This window comes from Humulus lupulus, chromosome 1 (genome assembly GCF_963169125.1).
Source record: "Humulus lupulus chromosome 1, drHumLupu1.1, whole genome shotgun sequence".
Lineage (NCBI taxonomy): Eukaryota > Viridiplantae > Streptophyta > Magnoliopsida > Rosales > Cannabaceae > Humulus > Humulus lupulus.
The window spans coordinates 158,108,536-158,124,816 of NC_084793.1; the positions used below are offsets into that span (position 1 = coordinate 158,108,536).

The following is a 16,281-nucleotide window of genomic DNA, read 5'->3' on the forward strand; positions in this document are numbered from 1 at the left end:
TGAAGTGAGGGTTACAAAACAGGTGCTGGTATCATTTCGAATTGGCAAGTATGACGATGAGGTATTGTGCGATGTGGTTCCCATGCAAGCTGGACACCTCCTTCTAGGAAGGCCTTGGCAATTTGATCGACGAGTGCAACATGATGGCTTCACCAACAAGTACTCGTTCACGTTCTGTCAACGAACCATCACTCTAGCTCCATTGACCCCAAAGCAAGTATATGAAGACCAAATGAGGTTACAAAAATTGAGTGATCAAAAAAAATTGAGTGAGCAAAAGAAGGAGAGTGAAAAGATGAATGAGAGTGAGAAAAAAGAGAGACAAAGAGAAAAAAAGGTCGAATCAAGTGAGAGAGAAAAGAAAGAGAAGAGTTCGATCAATGAGGGAAAATTAGAGAGAAAACAAAATAATTTTTATGCAAAAAAAAGTGAGGTTAAGCGAGCATTGCTTACAAAACAGCCAATGATTTTACTCATGTATTTAAACACTAACCAACTTGATGCTAACAAGGGTCATCACAAGCAGGTTTTTGACCCCAGTGATTGGGTATGGGTACACATGAGGAAAGAGCGATTCCCAGCACAAAGACGTTCCATATTGCTACCTCGAGGAGATGGTCCATTTCAAGTGCTAGGAAGGATCAATGACAATGCCTACAGACTCGATTTACCAGGTGAGTATACTGTTAGTGCTACTTTTAATGTTTCTGATTTGAGTCCTTTTGATGCAGGTGAAGATTTGAGGACAAATCCTTCTCAAGAGGGGGGGAATGATGAGGACACCAAGACTAAAGATCGAAGTCTAGTTCTAGTTGGTCTGGTGACGAGGGCGCGAGCCAAAAGACTCAGTTTAGGAGCTTGATGAGTCTTATTGTATTTTGTCATCTTGTATTTTTTTATTTAGTCTTTGTTTATTTTGTGAAACGTCAAACACTTGACTTGTGTGAGTCCAAGAGTCCTTTTGTCTTTAATTTTCGGTTTTCATTAGGAAGACAAAAGGCTTGTCTTTAATTTTCGGTTTTCATTAGGAAGACAAAGGGCTTGTCTTTATTTTTCGATTTTCTTTAGGAAGACAAAGGGCTGTCTTGATGTAATTTTCGCCTATATTAGGCCTTTGTAAACGTTTGGGAATGGTAGATTTTGATGAAATGAAAATTGAGAGGTTTTCTTCTTGAGTTCTTGAAGAAACTATTAGAACTTATCAAGGGGTTCCTTGTGGCGTTCAACCTGACTTATCAAACGGATTCCCATCCCCGTTTGTGGCGTCTTCGTCATACCAAGGTTCGTGCTTGGCAAAGCATTGGGTCGCGGTTCTTCATTCCCATTTCGTGTGTTCTTGGTGGCTGCCATATTTGGTATCGGGTTTCATCACAATCGTTGGTGTGGTTCGTATCATGATGGATAATTGATTAATGTCTTGTGAATCATTTGGTTATGCTCTATGATCTATTTGACTATCGATATTGATTATGCTATGATGTTATAGTTTTCTTGATGGGCCTTGGCTCACGGGTGCTACATGGTGCAGGTAAAGGCAAGGGTAAGATGAGTTGACCATGGGTTGGAGAGCTCTGGGGGCGAGGTGTACATTGTCAGCTGCTCGATCGCCACGGTCGGGCATTTGTACAGGGACGAAAACCTAAAACATGTATTTTGCCATTAGAGTGGCTTGATTATTTATAAGATTTGGAAAATCTGTAATTAAGTTATTTAAACCCTGACTTGGGATCCCATGTACCAAACATTTATTTTAATGAAAATTGTTCATTCATAACCAAAATCTTTTAAACCTAATCTGTTTGTGTCGTTAGATTCACATTTCTATTTAAATGACCTGATTAGCAAGTCTCGCACTATTTCAAACACACAATGTAACGATCTTGGTTATCCAGGGCGTTACAATGGGTGCCTTTGTAGATTACTTCCCGAGGTTCGTCCTTGGAGCTAAAGGTTCTCCAGCTCGAGAAATTAAGGCGAAGGCTCTCCTCCCCCAGTCCTCTCCCAGGCCTGAGGTTCTGGTTCTCGGACCTAAGATAAGGCACAATGTGTCAGAAAATGTGGGTTTTCAGAGACAGAGGATCATCTGACAACATTTATGGGCGATCCATCCATAGTGTTGTCGATTGTACGACTCAAAAATTCGCACACCCACTACGTCGTCTGACATTGAGGTACTTACATCACGCCCTGATAGTACCTGGGGCATGTTCCCTATTTAGGTGCTTTTTTCAGCGGGCCCCGCAGTTCTCGCTTGGGTCGTGGTCTCTATTCTATGTAGCCCAATGCATTGAATTGGTGTTAATCCCCCAATAATGGGAAGAATGTGTATTAATTATTTATGATTAGTATTAATGACCCGAACCTCTATAAATAGGGTTGGGAGTCTCATCGTAAAGGGTTCAATTTTTTAGAGAGAAAACATCTTGTACTCAGAGCAATCTAAACGCTACCTGAGAATACTCCATTGAAGTTTGCCCTCAAAAGCTTCCAATCCTCTTAATACCAGAGACTTATGGACTAGTGTTCTTTTATAACCTGAACCACATAAAAATGTTTGTGTTCTATTTTCTCATTTCTTTAATCCTTCTTCTTAAGGTTGATTGCGAAAAAAGCAGTCAACAGTATTCATATAAGGAGTATGTTGTACGGGTATGGTAAAAATAAATCCCTTACACAAAATCTCCCAAAAAATATTTAAAAATACATATTTTTTAATCATTATAAAAAATTGCGCGAAGCGCGGCTATGTTTTCTAGTATATATATAACAGAGAGCTTCAAGGAGATGATGTGACACTCTTAAATTACTCCAAAATATTTTTTCTATTTTCTCATTTTTTCACAATTTTTAATTAAAAATAATTAAACATATCTATCTAATTCATATATAATTTGAATTAAATTAATTTATTAAATAAAATGAAAGATATTTAAATTCAAAATATTTATATATACAGTTACACTTACTTATTTTTATTATTTAAACTCACTCCAGTATTTTTTTCTCTTTTCTCATTTTTTATATTATTTTATTTTATATATATATATATAAAGAAGAGCTTTAAGGAGATGATGTGACACTCTAAAATTACTCCAAAATATTTTTTCTATTTTATCATTTTTTTCATATATTTTAATTAAGTAAAGTAAAAATATCTATCTAATTCATATATAATTTGAATTAAATTGATTCATTAATTTAAATCTATATAATATAAAGGAGAAGTTCAAGGAGATGATGCGACACTCTAAAATTGTTCTAAAGCACTCTTTAAAATGAGAGAGAAGATTATAAACTCTGATGTATGTACCGAAAAAGTGAGGGTATATATCTTTTTATTTAATTTCCGTTCCTTTTTTTCAAAAATAAATATTAAAATAAAATAAATTATAGGAAAAAATTCCCACATTCGATTAAGTTACCATAATTATTCAAATTAATGATAAAAAAACTGTAATGCCATAATATTTATCAAAATCTGGTATAAATTTAGTGCAATAGTGTAATTAGAAATCATGGTATTATTATAATATATATGTAATCCCAAATATAATTATCCCAATTTAGGTAGTGGATATATATAATTTTTTTAGCAATAAATATATATAAATTTACTTAGCCCATCAATATGATTAAGTATTTTTGTTTAATTTCTTAATATACGTTAGAAATCAATGACGAAGCCAGGAATTATCGAGATGGGTCCAATTTTGTTTATATAATAAAAATTGTACTATATAATCATATTGTAATATAATTATTATTTATAATAATTCATCTTGAAGATCCAAGTATATCATGTACATAATGTGAAAGTAAAGGAAAACAAAAAATTATAAGCTTTCGAATAACATTATAATGGTCTTAATTCATATATACCTGAAAACATCAATTTCTTTTATTAAAAAGTAAGTTGTACTCGACGATTCTTCATAGATACAAAATCATCTATAATGGAGTCACTACTAAATTTTACAGCAATTTCTTTTTCAATACAAACTGTTAAGAAATCACTCAGAAAATTGTCTTCCATCTTGTTTCTGAGCTTTGTCTTGATAATTTTCATGATTGAAAATGCTCGCTCTGTAGTTCCTGTTGATACAGGAAGAGTAAGAACAAGCCTAAGTAACCTGTCAATAAGAGGATATACAGTTTTTTTTCTTTTTCACCAAGCCTTGGCATAATTCATGAATACTAGATAAATTTTGCAATTCAAGATGATTTGGAATGTCAAGTTCAAAATGTTGAAGCTCAATTCTTAGATGTACCACCAACTCCTGCTCTGAGAAATCATCAGGATAGAACTTCTTTGCAAGTTTGCAAATATCATTAATCTTGAACAATTTAAATCCATCTCTACGATCAAAAGCAGTGCTAAGAACAAGCAACTCTACTGAATGTTCATTGAATCTATAGTTTAATTCTTGCAACTGATAATCAAGTGTAGTAATAAAGATATCAACTCGATAATAATGCATAACATTAATCTTATCTTGTTGATTTCGAGATCTTCCACGCCTTGCAACATGTTGAGCATTCATATCTGGAATATCAACTTGATGTTGCTCACAAAATGATTTAACCTTTATAAAGAAAGCATCCCATCCTGAATCTCGAAAGTTCTTAATTAGCCTTTTTGTGCTTGAAATAAGATGCATAGCATTCAAAATATCTTTTGATTGGCGTTGTAATTCTACACAAAGCATATGAGTAATTTGCAAAATTTCTTTCATAAGATGCAATATGAAAACAAACTCAAAAGATAATAATTGATTGCAAGCAAAGTCTGCATCTCCACGTTGAGAATATGAAACTCTTTCATTTGTAATTTTACTCAAAACCACATAAGTTGAATTAAACATTTTGAGCAAGCTAGAAATAGAATCCAAATGAGAACCCCAGCGAGTATCTCTAGCTCGTTTTAAGGTGCCGATTTGATTGAGCCCTCTTCCTGATTCAATTTCATCATTAGCAATCTTAGTAGCAAGTTCAACAACTTGAGCCTCCTTGAGTTCATCATTACGCTTGCAAGATGTCGTAGCAATATTGATAATGAAAACCAAGTTAGAGAAAAAATGATGAACTGGAGTTACTTCTCGAGAAGCCGCAACTAAAGCAAGTTGGAGGCGATGAACTAAACAATGGATGTAATATGCATATGGACATTCATTACAAATTAAAGCTTGCAAGCCATTCCATTCACCTCTCATGTTACTAGCTCCATCATACCCCTGTCCACGTATGTTAGAAATAGCTAAATTATGTTGAGAAAGAGCAAAAAATTGTAGAGTCCAAGAACTTTACTTAGCTAAGTTAGATAGTAGTATAATAGTAATAATAGTATTATCTTTATGACTGTGGATTTTTGGTTCAGGCCGGGATTTATTTGGACACTCATAGTAGTACTTGTAGATTTTCTAAGTTTAACCTATAGTTTAGGTATATTAATTTTAACCTAAGGTTTGATTAATATGACTGATATTGAGAATAATATTTATTATACTATAAGGTTTAGATAAGAACCAATAAGATAATAGCACATGTTATGTATAGGTTTATTAATGATTAAGTATTTTGAGGATTAAATCTATTAAGGTTAAAATTTGAATACCCTAGGGTCAGTCAGCAGCTTTGAAAACATTAGAAGGCTTAGTCAAGGCTGTTTACTCAATTTAAATTAAGCTAAAAATGTATAATTTCGTGTTTAAATATTCAGCGTATGCCGATATATCGCAGCTATAGGGGGCGATATATCGCAGCACGAAGATATGAAAAACATGAAACGTTGCACGATTGCCTCGGGCATACTGGCCCAGGCGATATATCGCCTACAGGGGGTGAATATCGCCTCTCTCAACATATTTTGAAAGTTTTCAAAAACATTCTCCATTCAAACCTTCAACCTCTTGATAAGTCCAGCATCTTTTTGAACAAGTCTTCAGCCTCTGCTGAACGATAATTCAAATTATTTTCACTTAAAAAACCATTATTTTTATTCAAGTTAAATGAAGATCTTTTCATTCCTAAACTCTATAAATAGGACCTAGTACCCAACCATTTATTCATCTATTACTCTAAGTTCAGAGGCTGCAAGTTGCTAGGTAAGTGTGAGAGTGTAAACACTTGGGTTGGGAATTATAAGCTTGATCATTATAAGCTTATCAAACACTTGGGGAAGTAAGGTTTATTCACATTTCGGTTCAAGGTTTAGATTGATCATAGAAGTACTCAAGGTATCCCAAACTCTAGTCCATTTCTGTACTATGTTCTTTAAAGTTCTCATAGTCTTCTACTCATTCTAACCTTATTCTTATTCTTGGTTAGGAAATCCAAGTTCTTAAGCACAAGGTTTTTGGTAAGTATATTTTGATAGCATAGTTCCTTCTTCACTTTCATCCCTTTTCTTCAATATACTCACCATATTACAAATGGTTTTTAGGAGTGTTCCAAGGTCCCAAATCAGTTGTCATATCCCGGTTATTTTGGTAAGGAAAATAGGATAGGATTTATGTGTTTTTATATGTTATCTTATGATTTTATGTTATGTAATATGTTATGTTAAGTATGATTGTAGACTTAGGCATATGACCTATATGACTAACAAGCCCCAAATAGATTATGGGCATATGACTTTCTTAGCTAGCAAGACCCCACTAATCTAATGGGCATATGACTTGTTTAGTTTATGGGACCCCAAGTAATAATGGCCATTATAGTATGTATGTGACATAAGTGTTATGATATGTTTTATGTTTCTTATGAAATTTAGATTTTCCTTGCTGGGCATTAGGCTCACTCCTTTTTGTTTATATGTGCAGGAAAATAGTTTTAGTGGCGGGTAAGGTTCTTGGAAGCTTGGGGAATGTGTATTGAGGCGGAATGGATTCAAAGAGCCGAGAGTTTCGATTCGAGGATGTAGTTTTTGTTCTTATGGTTTTTATATGTATTTTTCCGCATTTTATTATGTAATCTCTTTTTTTAAATTATCATTATGTCATGTTTTGGTTTTAAAACAATGGGATCCCATATCCTAACCTTAATTTTATGTATGTTTGACCTTTGTCTTTTTCAAAGTTTTAATAAAGTTATGATCTTTTCACTTGTAAGTTTTGTTAAAGATTAGTGTCTATGTATAGTTTTTGTTAATGGTCCAAGGTCTAGAGTAGTTGGGTCATTACAAAAATATACCTTCTTTCAAAGTCAATGCCATAGTGTCACGTACATGAACAACACCAAAAAATCGTTCACGAATGAACCCTTCTTTATCTACAAATCTCAAAACAAGAGCCATTTGTTCTCTTTTGGACTCATCACGTGCTTTGTCTACTATGATGCAAAATTTTGAGTCTCCAATTTCTTGGCGAATCTCTTTCTTAACCTTGTTAGAGAATGCATAAAGAATCTCCTTTTTAATATCGGGCGATGTATATGACGCATTTGAATGAGCATTTTCTAAACACAACACTTGCAACCTACACATTAGTTTTGAGTAAACAAATTATTTTATGAAAGAATATAAAGAGATAAGAAATAAAAATAATAATACAAAACTTTTAGAATGATATATGTAATATGGAAGAAAAAAAGTACATTTTTATTGTAAGATGCCAATAAATTCATAAGTTCAAGAAAATTTTCATGGTTAAGTGATTCTTTACTTTCGCCACGTCCTCTAAAGGCGCAAGCTTGAAAGGCAAGCCATTTGACAACATCAATTACAACTTGAAGCCTTAATCGATTATTCTCAACTTGCTCAGAAGTTTGTTTTTCAATAAAACCTCTAATATGTGTAGAAGCATTCATCAAATCATTGCATGCTTTTACATTATTTTTATGAACCGAGTTAGGACTTTTACCCACGTGTCGCAAGAGAGCACAATTATTTCCATCGTTGACTTTCTTCCAATTCTTCAAATCATTGTAAAACTATTCGTTGAAAGCTTGTACGAACTTCGCCCAGGTCATAGCTCTAACATCCTGCATAAGCTTCATGTTCTCCCACCAGATGCGGGCGTCCTTCTTCAGCATATATGTAGCACGAGATACTTTAGCTCGGTTTTCCAATTACATTAGTTCAAAAATGGATTCAATAGATATCATCCATTTTTTTCAACTTCCATAGGATCCACGCCTCCTTTGAAAGGTGGAGGGTGCAGCTTTCGGAAATGTTCATATACCGGATTTGGTTGAGAAAGTTGTTGTGGCCTCACTTCCACAACTTCCTGGGCTGGTGGCCTTCCAACCCAGGTGCCCAATTAAGTTCTTTACGAAGACAAGCAATCTCATCCATGTTAGCATTTCCTGGGTTTAGGTTTTCTGGTGCCTGAGCCCTATTCACTCCTCGTCGTACAGCTCTTCATGGAGGCATTGCGATTCGTTCAAAATCCCTTAAGCTAAAAAGTCTAAACTACAAACGATAAATCTTTTATCCATTCAGAAAAGGCCTAACTCATTCTATTCAATACTCGCAAAGAACAATAACAATAATATAAACCGAGTTTCTAACCTAAAATACTTCATAACAATGTATAATAAAGAGAAAATAGCAGAACAACTTGTCATTAATATTACTTCAAACTTAATACATGATTTCGATACATAAGTAGTCAACTGAAAATAAATGAAATACAACAGCCTAACATCATAAAAATCATGCAAACATATCCTAGAACAAGGACAGAACCCCCCCGTTCACTCATTAACCGGAAAGGAAATAACTTCTAAATCCCAATTCTTGTCCTGGCCTGACTACTGTTGGTGTCATAGACTACCATATGGACTGGGAATGAATCCTCGTATTCTTCCCTAAGTTTTGGAGACAACTCCCTAATTATTTCCCTGAGTAGCTTAGGGTTCCTTGTACCCACCTCTTTTTACTATAGTTTATTTTCTTGATCCCTAAAGGGTTGAACCTAACTTTCTTGGCTATGTTCTCAAAGTAGATCCTAGGGAATCTCTTCCCCATAGCCGAATATTGATTTGGGGCTTAACCTTCTAAGTGAGCTACCTCGCTCCAGGCCTGGTTAAGAGCATCCCTAACACTCTGCCATGAGAATGTGCCCATTAGAACCTCAAAACACTATAGACACTTAAGTAAGCCCCCTACCCACTTAATCTCTTGAATGACATAGTTCACTGCCATGATATGCCTAATTAGCCTATCGAATTCATCATAGCTACCCTCAGGCTCAATTTCATTTCCCTAGTCCTTTGGATCCAATAATCTCGGGTTTCCTTAGCCCCTCGTCCTCGGCCGAACATAACTGTTCTCTTCATTATCACCATTATCTAGTCATTATGAAACCCACAATTATTGTTAAACTCAAAAGTAATTCCAGAACTTAAAAATATACTTACAGTGCAGTAGCTGGGGCCTTTCTGATCTTCATATGCATACTGTGAGAGTCTATAGGAGCCTAAGTAACGTAGGCTCTGATACCAAATGTAACGACCCAGATTTTCTTAACTAGACCCACCGAACACGACTATGACTATCCGGGGTCAACTGGACCCTTACGGTCAACTTTGGTAAAAATCGGACGTTAAAAACTAAATAAACTTTAGAGTAAACTTTAGAAAATTTTACATTGGAGTACTTTGAAATAAAATAGTATTTGGATGGGATCCCATAGTTTTAAAAACAAAATGTAGTTTAAATGTAACTTAAGAAATAGTCTGTGGCCATAGGGCCTTCTTTAAGTAGAACTAGTAAACATGAAATTGATAAAACTGTTACTAGACTTAGGGGAAAACTTAAGAGAACCCTGACAACCCTGCAGGTCGGTTGTTTCACAGTATGCATACTTCAGACAGAATCCCCTCCAGCTTATTGCACTGCTCCTTAAGCTTTGCCTTTACCTACACACACAGAGTAACTGATGAGCTATAACGCTCAGTAAGGAAGCTAGCTACAACTTATGATTCTACTATCCAAAACAAACTTTGCATAACAGAATTGCATATCTAGAAACTGCAAACTGAGCAAGACGTCTAGCATAATCACATAAGTCAAAGTGTTGCGTAACATACTGAAAACATATAACTGAGCCATTGTGTTATCTGTGGGGTTTTAATCCCGGTGTGGCCTCCACGGCCCAGAGAATACTCACCTCCCATACCAAAGGGGTATACTTCGCTAAAACACGATGACTTTACTGACTTGGCGGATAACCCCACTATACTGCTGCATGGGGAATCTGCCCTCACAAGGCCTTGTACTGAGCCATCGAGCTATCTGTGGGGTCATGATCCCCGGGTGGCCTCCGCGGCCCAGAGAATACTCACCTCCCGTGCCAAAGGGGTAAACTCCGCTAAAACTCGATGACTTTACTGACTGGACGGCGAACCCCACTACACGGCTGCATGGGGTCCACCCTCACAAGGTTTCCCTTGACAGTCACAAACATTACACATGCATTCATGATAACTTTACTGCACTAAGCACATTCAAACCCGATAGATGGGTACTATCATGCGCATCCAGCCATATAATCACACACATATATAGCATCTAGAATTTAACCAGCAGTCTACAAACATGCAAACAATTCACTAGAATCACAACAAGCTAAGTTACTCTTGGTGTATACTTCCTTACCTCTTGTCCTTAGCTTTCGTGAATTATGTCTTTGTGAGTATTTCCGATCGCGTTTAGACCCCATAATCATATTGGGACAATGTGTCTCAGTTTATGCTTACTAAGATTCTAAAATATATAAGGGAATTTAAAAAAACAAAACTGAAATTCCCAACCCTGGCCCAAACCCGAGCCCTTGAGGTAAAATGACCATAATACCCCTCTCAGAATCCCAAACTCAACTTAGAAAATTATTATTTCCAATAATAATTTTATCTTAGACCATGTCCGAGATTTCAAGTCAACACTCCAATTACTTCTTAAAATTCCACTTTCCGATGCCCGAGTCCAAAGTATGAGCCCCGAGCCCACTTCTTGATCCTGAGACTTAAAATTGGTAATATTGTACTTCCTAAAATATTTTCTAAGTCCTTGAAAATATTTCATAAGTTCTAAGTCATCAAATTTAAACTTTGAAACTAATTTCCGAACCTAGAACTTTTCATGAAGCTTAAATAATAATTCCCGAGTCTAGTTCGTAACTTATTAATCTTAGATATTACTTAGATAAATTTTCTAAACCTCAATCCTCAAATATCAGTTTGTAGAAATTGGGGTTCCTAATCCCGAGCTTCACCACAAAATTCCAAAGTTTTGGGACCAAATACCACTTTTTGTCCCCTTTGGTTAAAAATTGGTAACCATTAATTACCAAAAAAAACAACAAAGCATGCATGCATGCTCACGTGCACAAGCCTTCATCAATGGCTTCCTTGTGCACGGCCAAGAATGGAAAACACTCTTCATGACCAGTTTCGAGCCATAGGTGCCTGCCACAACGTTCACTGCATCGTCCCGACACCACCATGATCCTCACCTCCCACCACCACCACCACCACCACCGGCGGTGGTTGATGAAACAAATGGTCAAACATGGCTTCCAAGCTTCGGCCGTGACTCCCAAATTCGTTATTGTTGGAACCCAACCCCAAGGCAACTCCTAATACACCTCTAGAACTCTTAGGGGTGTGGAAAAATACCCAACCCGTGGCCCTAACACCCTATTCGCCTGCCACCACCATTAACGCCGATGGTGCCACCAAACCATCAGCCATGGCTTCAACCACCACCTTGCCACCCAAAAACTTAATATCTACCATATTAGACCCTTCCCAATACTTAAAGGATGTCCTCTAGTCCTAAAACACTGATTAAAACAAAGTAAAAACTTCGAAGGAAAACTACAGGCTTGTACCTCTTTCTGTGGCCGGTTCCTGGTGATTTCTTCTGCCCTTTCCTATAGTCCTCAACACTATGAACACATACAAACCGTTCATCATGAGTTTCACGCAAGGAATTAAGAGAAAACCGAAGCCAAAGATGGCACTTACACTAGTTCGGATTCCGACTGACATTTCCGAAACTTGGATCAAATTCTCTCCTCTTCCTTTGCTTCCTTCTACAATCAGCACAAGGGTTCTAAGGATGTGTCTAAGGACTGTAACCCAAAGGAAAAACCAAAGAAAACTCACCTTCGATTCCTCCTTCTTGGATCTGAAGTGAACGTACATCAACCACAACACTATAAGTGTTCTTCTTCTTAATATCTCAAACTGACTTTGTTTTCTCTAATAATTCCAATATTGACTGAAGCAAATGAAGGAAAAAAATGGCACCGGTTCCCTCCCTTGTAACCTCCAAACTGCCAAGACCATTTTTTAAAAATTGGTTTCCCTCCACTCAACGGGTTGGCCGAGACACACACGTGAGAAGCACAACAATATATGTGCTAAAATGTTACATGCACTTTATCCAAAATAGTGCATTAAACCATGGCTTAAAATAATTAAAATCAACTATGGTCTAAGCACTAAATAATGCAACTTTGGTATAAACTTATGTCTATGATTTTATGTGAGTCCTTTCAACATAAAATCATAATTTTAATCCCATAAAATTCCTCTTGCATTATTCATAGACTCTTAGTGAATAAGTCACAAAATCATAGTCTAAATAATTCTAAGATTTTATGTGGATTCCAAACACATAAAATCATATACTTAAACTCTTTGAACAAGATGTCCATCTTAGATTTATTTCACATCTAAGTCCCCACACTATGGTCTAAAGCGATCAACTCACACTTCTTTAATTAAAATAATATTCACCAAATATTATTTTAATTATTACTCACACTTAATAAAAAAAAAAATCACAGAACAATGTTTACATAAAACACAATAAATAAATAAAATATGTGTTATTACAGTCCGGCCTTAATATAAGCTCGATGAATTTCATCTTGTTGATTAATTGGGTATTCCCAAATCGGGGGACGTTTTCCAGGATCATGCTCCAAAGAGGCAATATCAATCATTTCCCTTTCAATTCTTTGAACATTTCTTGGATGTGTGGGAACTGAATCTTCAAAATTTGGAATAGATGTTTGATCCTTTTCTCCAAATTGTTGATCTTGAATAACTTTTCGTTTGAAAAATGCATCAATTTTTTGTTCCCCCACCATGAAGAGTATTTGAAGTTGAACCTAAAATTATATTGTGAGGGTTTTTATCTATACACACTATGAGTACGAAAGGTAAATAAAAATTTTCAATACCAAAATATCTATAATTTCAAATGCATTAACTATATATTATTCATAAGGGTATTACAAATTCCAATAGCAACTCCCAAAATAAAGTGATAATTTTCTTGTATAATTTATTTGGTCTTTCAAACCTAGCTCAGATTATATTTGGTTATTTTTTTTTTTTAAAAAAAACAATTATAAGAACAATTGATCCTTTCACATTCATTCCAATAACATTAAGATTGTTTATGAAATTTCATAATACACATGAGAAGGAAAATGATGATTGATGAGTAATTTTTGTATTAAAGGTTGATGAATAAAAGTTGTAAATGATGAGTAACTTACTTGATGATGAAAAATAAAGGAATTGTTTGAATTGTTGCAGTTACAATGACCAAAGATGAGAGCTTTATCCTTTAGATAGATAAAACTTCCTGAGTTCCTTGTTAAAAAAAATTGAGCGACTAAATATGAAAGTACGACTCAAAAGAAATTTTGATTGCTGAAATGAGATGACAAACTTGATGAAGAAGCTATGTTTTTTCTACCAAAACCAATTACAATTACCAAATGCCCATATAATATATATAATTTAAATGGGCTTCGTTACTTTTATTATTGGGTTAGGGTATATTTTCTAGTAGAAATTAGATTGGGTACCCATTTTTATAGTGTGTTATATATTTTTACCCATGTTTTAACTTTTTTTATACTTGTACCCAATTTTTTAATCAGTTTCCCCACAATACCCTTTTATATAAGTTCAGTACTCTCCAATTCTTCCCACGTTTCCCTCACCTTCCCTCTATTTTCAAAGTTTATGTTTGATATTCCTTTCTCTCTGCCGAGCTTCCCCAATCCCCATCTTCAACCTTCCCCTGTCTCCGGCGTCTAAACTCACCCCCGACCATAACGGCAACGACAGAGCCGATTGAACGATTAATAGACCTCTGTGTTGGTATTGTGGAACGATTGAAGTTCTTCCCCAACTACAGAGCCGATCCTCCTTTTCAAGTGATTGATGAAGCCTGCTTTTCTTGAGGTATGTAAATGAGTTTTGGTTAATTCTTTGCACCCCATTTGTTTGATGAAAGTTCCATTAAATTTGCAATCCGAATTGGCATTGAGTTTTTCTTTTGTTCTTATTGTGAAATCTGAATTGGGATTGAGTTTCTCTTGTTCTTATTGTGCAATCCGAATTGGCATTGAGTTTTTCTCTTGTTCTTATTGTACAATCCGAATTTGGCCTTGAGTCTCTATTGTTCTTATTGTACAATCCGAATTTGGCCTTGAGTCTCTATTGTTCTTACTGTACAATCCGAATTTGGCCTTGAGTCTCTATTGTTCTTATTGTGAAATCTGATTTGGCATCGAGTTTCTATTGTTTTATTGTGAAATCTGAATTGACAGTGAGTTTCTCTTGTTTTTCATTGTGAAAATCTGAATTTGCATTGAAATTCTCTTGCTCTTTTGTGAAATCCGAGTTGTTTTGTTTTCGAATCCAAGTCTGATTTTTTTTCTTGTGTCTTGTACCTGCGTTTGAGGATCAAGAGGACAGAAAAGACAGAAAAGACAGAAAAGAAAGAAGAAGAAAAATTCAAAGGGATCCGAACCTAAAAAAAAAAAAAAAATAAAGAAGAGTCTGGAAACCTCTCTTAAAATTTTTTGTTCTATTCTTGTTCCTTATGGTCTAAAGGCCTTTTTGCCAAAACCCCACACAAGTGTTCCAAAAATCATCAGTTTTCGCCAATTTTTCATCGGTGTTCGTTTGGTTTGTTTGGTAGGATTTGCTACTTGAACCTCCATATTACCGTTCGATTATTTTTCAAAGGGCTTAAAGAAGAATACGAGTGGAAAAAGGCAGAGGTGTGAGCTTATTTGAGGGTAAAAGCCATCAAAGTTGAGTGAAACACGAGTGGACTTGAGTGACAATTTTGAGTGAAAACACGTGAGGGAGTGTGGTGAGGTCTTTTCTCCATATTATTCTAACCTTATTTTACAGATTTCCATCATGGCACAAAATCCAGAGAAAAATGCAAGCAATGATATTCCGCCACCTGAGGTTCCGAATCTACAAATGCAAGCATTAATTGGGGAGATGCGAAGGATGATGAGGGCGGAGTGTGAGCAGATACATGAGAGGTTGGATAGGGAAGAAGAGGGAACGCAATGGAGGGCACGGAGGAACAGGGTGCAACAACGGGATGTTGAGGGTGAAAGAGAGTTTGATGGGGGCGATTTAGAGGAAGAATATGATAGGATGTCAGAGGGTAACCATAGGAGGTATGGCCGAGATAGAGAAGCTAGGAACTGGGTAGACAATAATTTGGGAAATATCAAGATGAGAATCCCCGCCTTTCAAGGCAAGAGTGATCCTGAGGCATACCTTGAGTGGGAGAAGAAGATGGAGTTGGTTTTCGATTGTCACAACTACTCTGACATGAAGAAGGTAAAACTAGCTGTCATTGAATTTACTGATTATGCTATTGTTTGGTGGGATCAGTTGTGCATCAATAGGAGGCGAAATGGAGATCGTGCCATTGACACTTGGGAGGCTATGAAGAGGGTGATGAGGCGACGGTTTGTACCATCTCATTATTATCGAGATCTATACCTTAAGTTGCAGGGTCTTCGTTAAGGTTCCAAGAGTGTTGATGAGTATTACAAGGAGATGGAGATGACTATGATTAGAGCCAATGTGGAAGAGGATCGGGAGGCAACAATGGCAAGGTTTTTGAATGGGTTGAACCGAGAGATTGCTAATCCAATTGAGCTACACCATTATGTGGAATTGGAAGATTTGGTGCATATGGCAATCAAAGTTGAGAGGCAGCTCAAGAGGGGTAGTACAAGTTCAAAGCCAAGACCGAGCCCACAAAATTCAAGTGCAACACCTTGGCGGTCGAACTATCCAAAGAAGGAAGAAGACCAACGTACTTCATCCTTTACACCAAAACCAGCCACGACCCCTCAAGGTAAAACAGCCCCTACTTCGTCCCGTTCTAGTGAGATAAAGTGTTTCAAATGTCAGGGGCGAGGACACATAGCTAGCCAATGTCCAAACAAGAGAGTTATGGTGATTCGAGAAAGTGGCGAGCTCGATTCTGAAGAT

General features: G+C 36.1%; 1 protein-coding gene across 1 annotated transcript; it reads right to left on the reverse strand.

Moving 5' to 3' along the window:
* Positions 1-3,901: 3,901 nt before the first annotated feature.
* On the reverse strand, positions 3,902-13,100 carry LOC133823788 (uncharacterized). Its single transcript, XM_062256640.1, has 6 exons — positions 12,844-13,100; positions 11,990-12,130; positions 11,832-11,888; positions 7,189-7,472; positions 4,196-5,254; positions 3,902-4,092 (listed from the first exon to the last, which is right to left on the reverse strand). The coding sequence occupies exons 1-6, from the start codon at positions 13,098-13,100 to the stop codon at positions 3,902-3,904; spliced, it is 1,989 nt and encodes a 662-aa protein (XP_062112624.1).
* Positions 13,101-16,281: the final 3,181 nt, after the last annotated feature.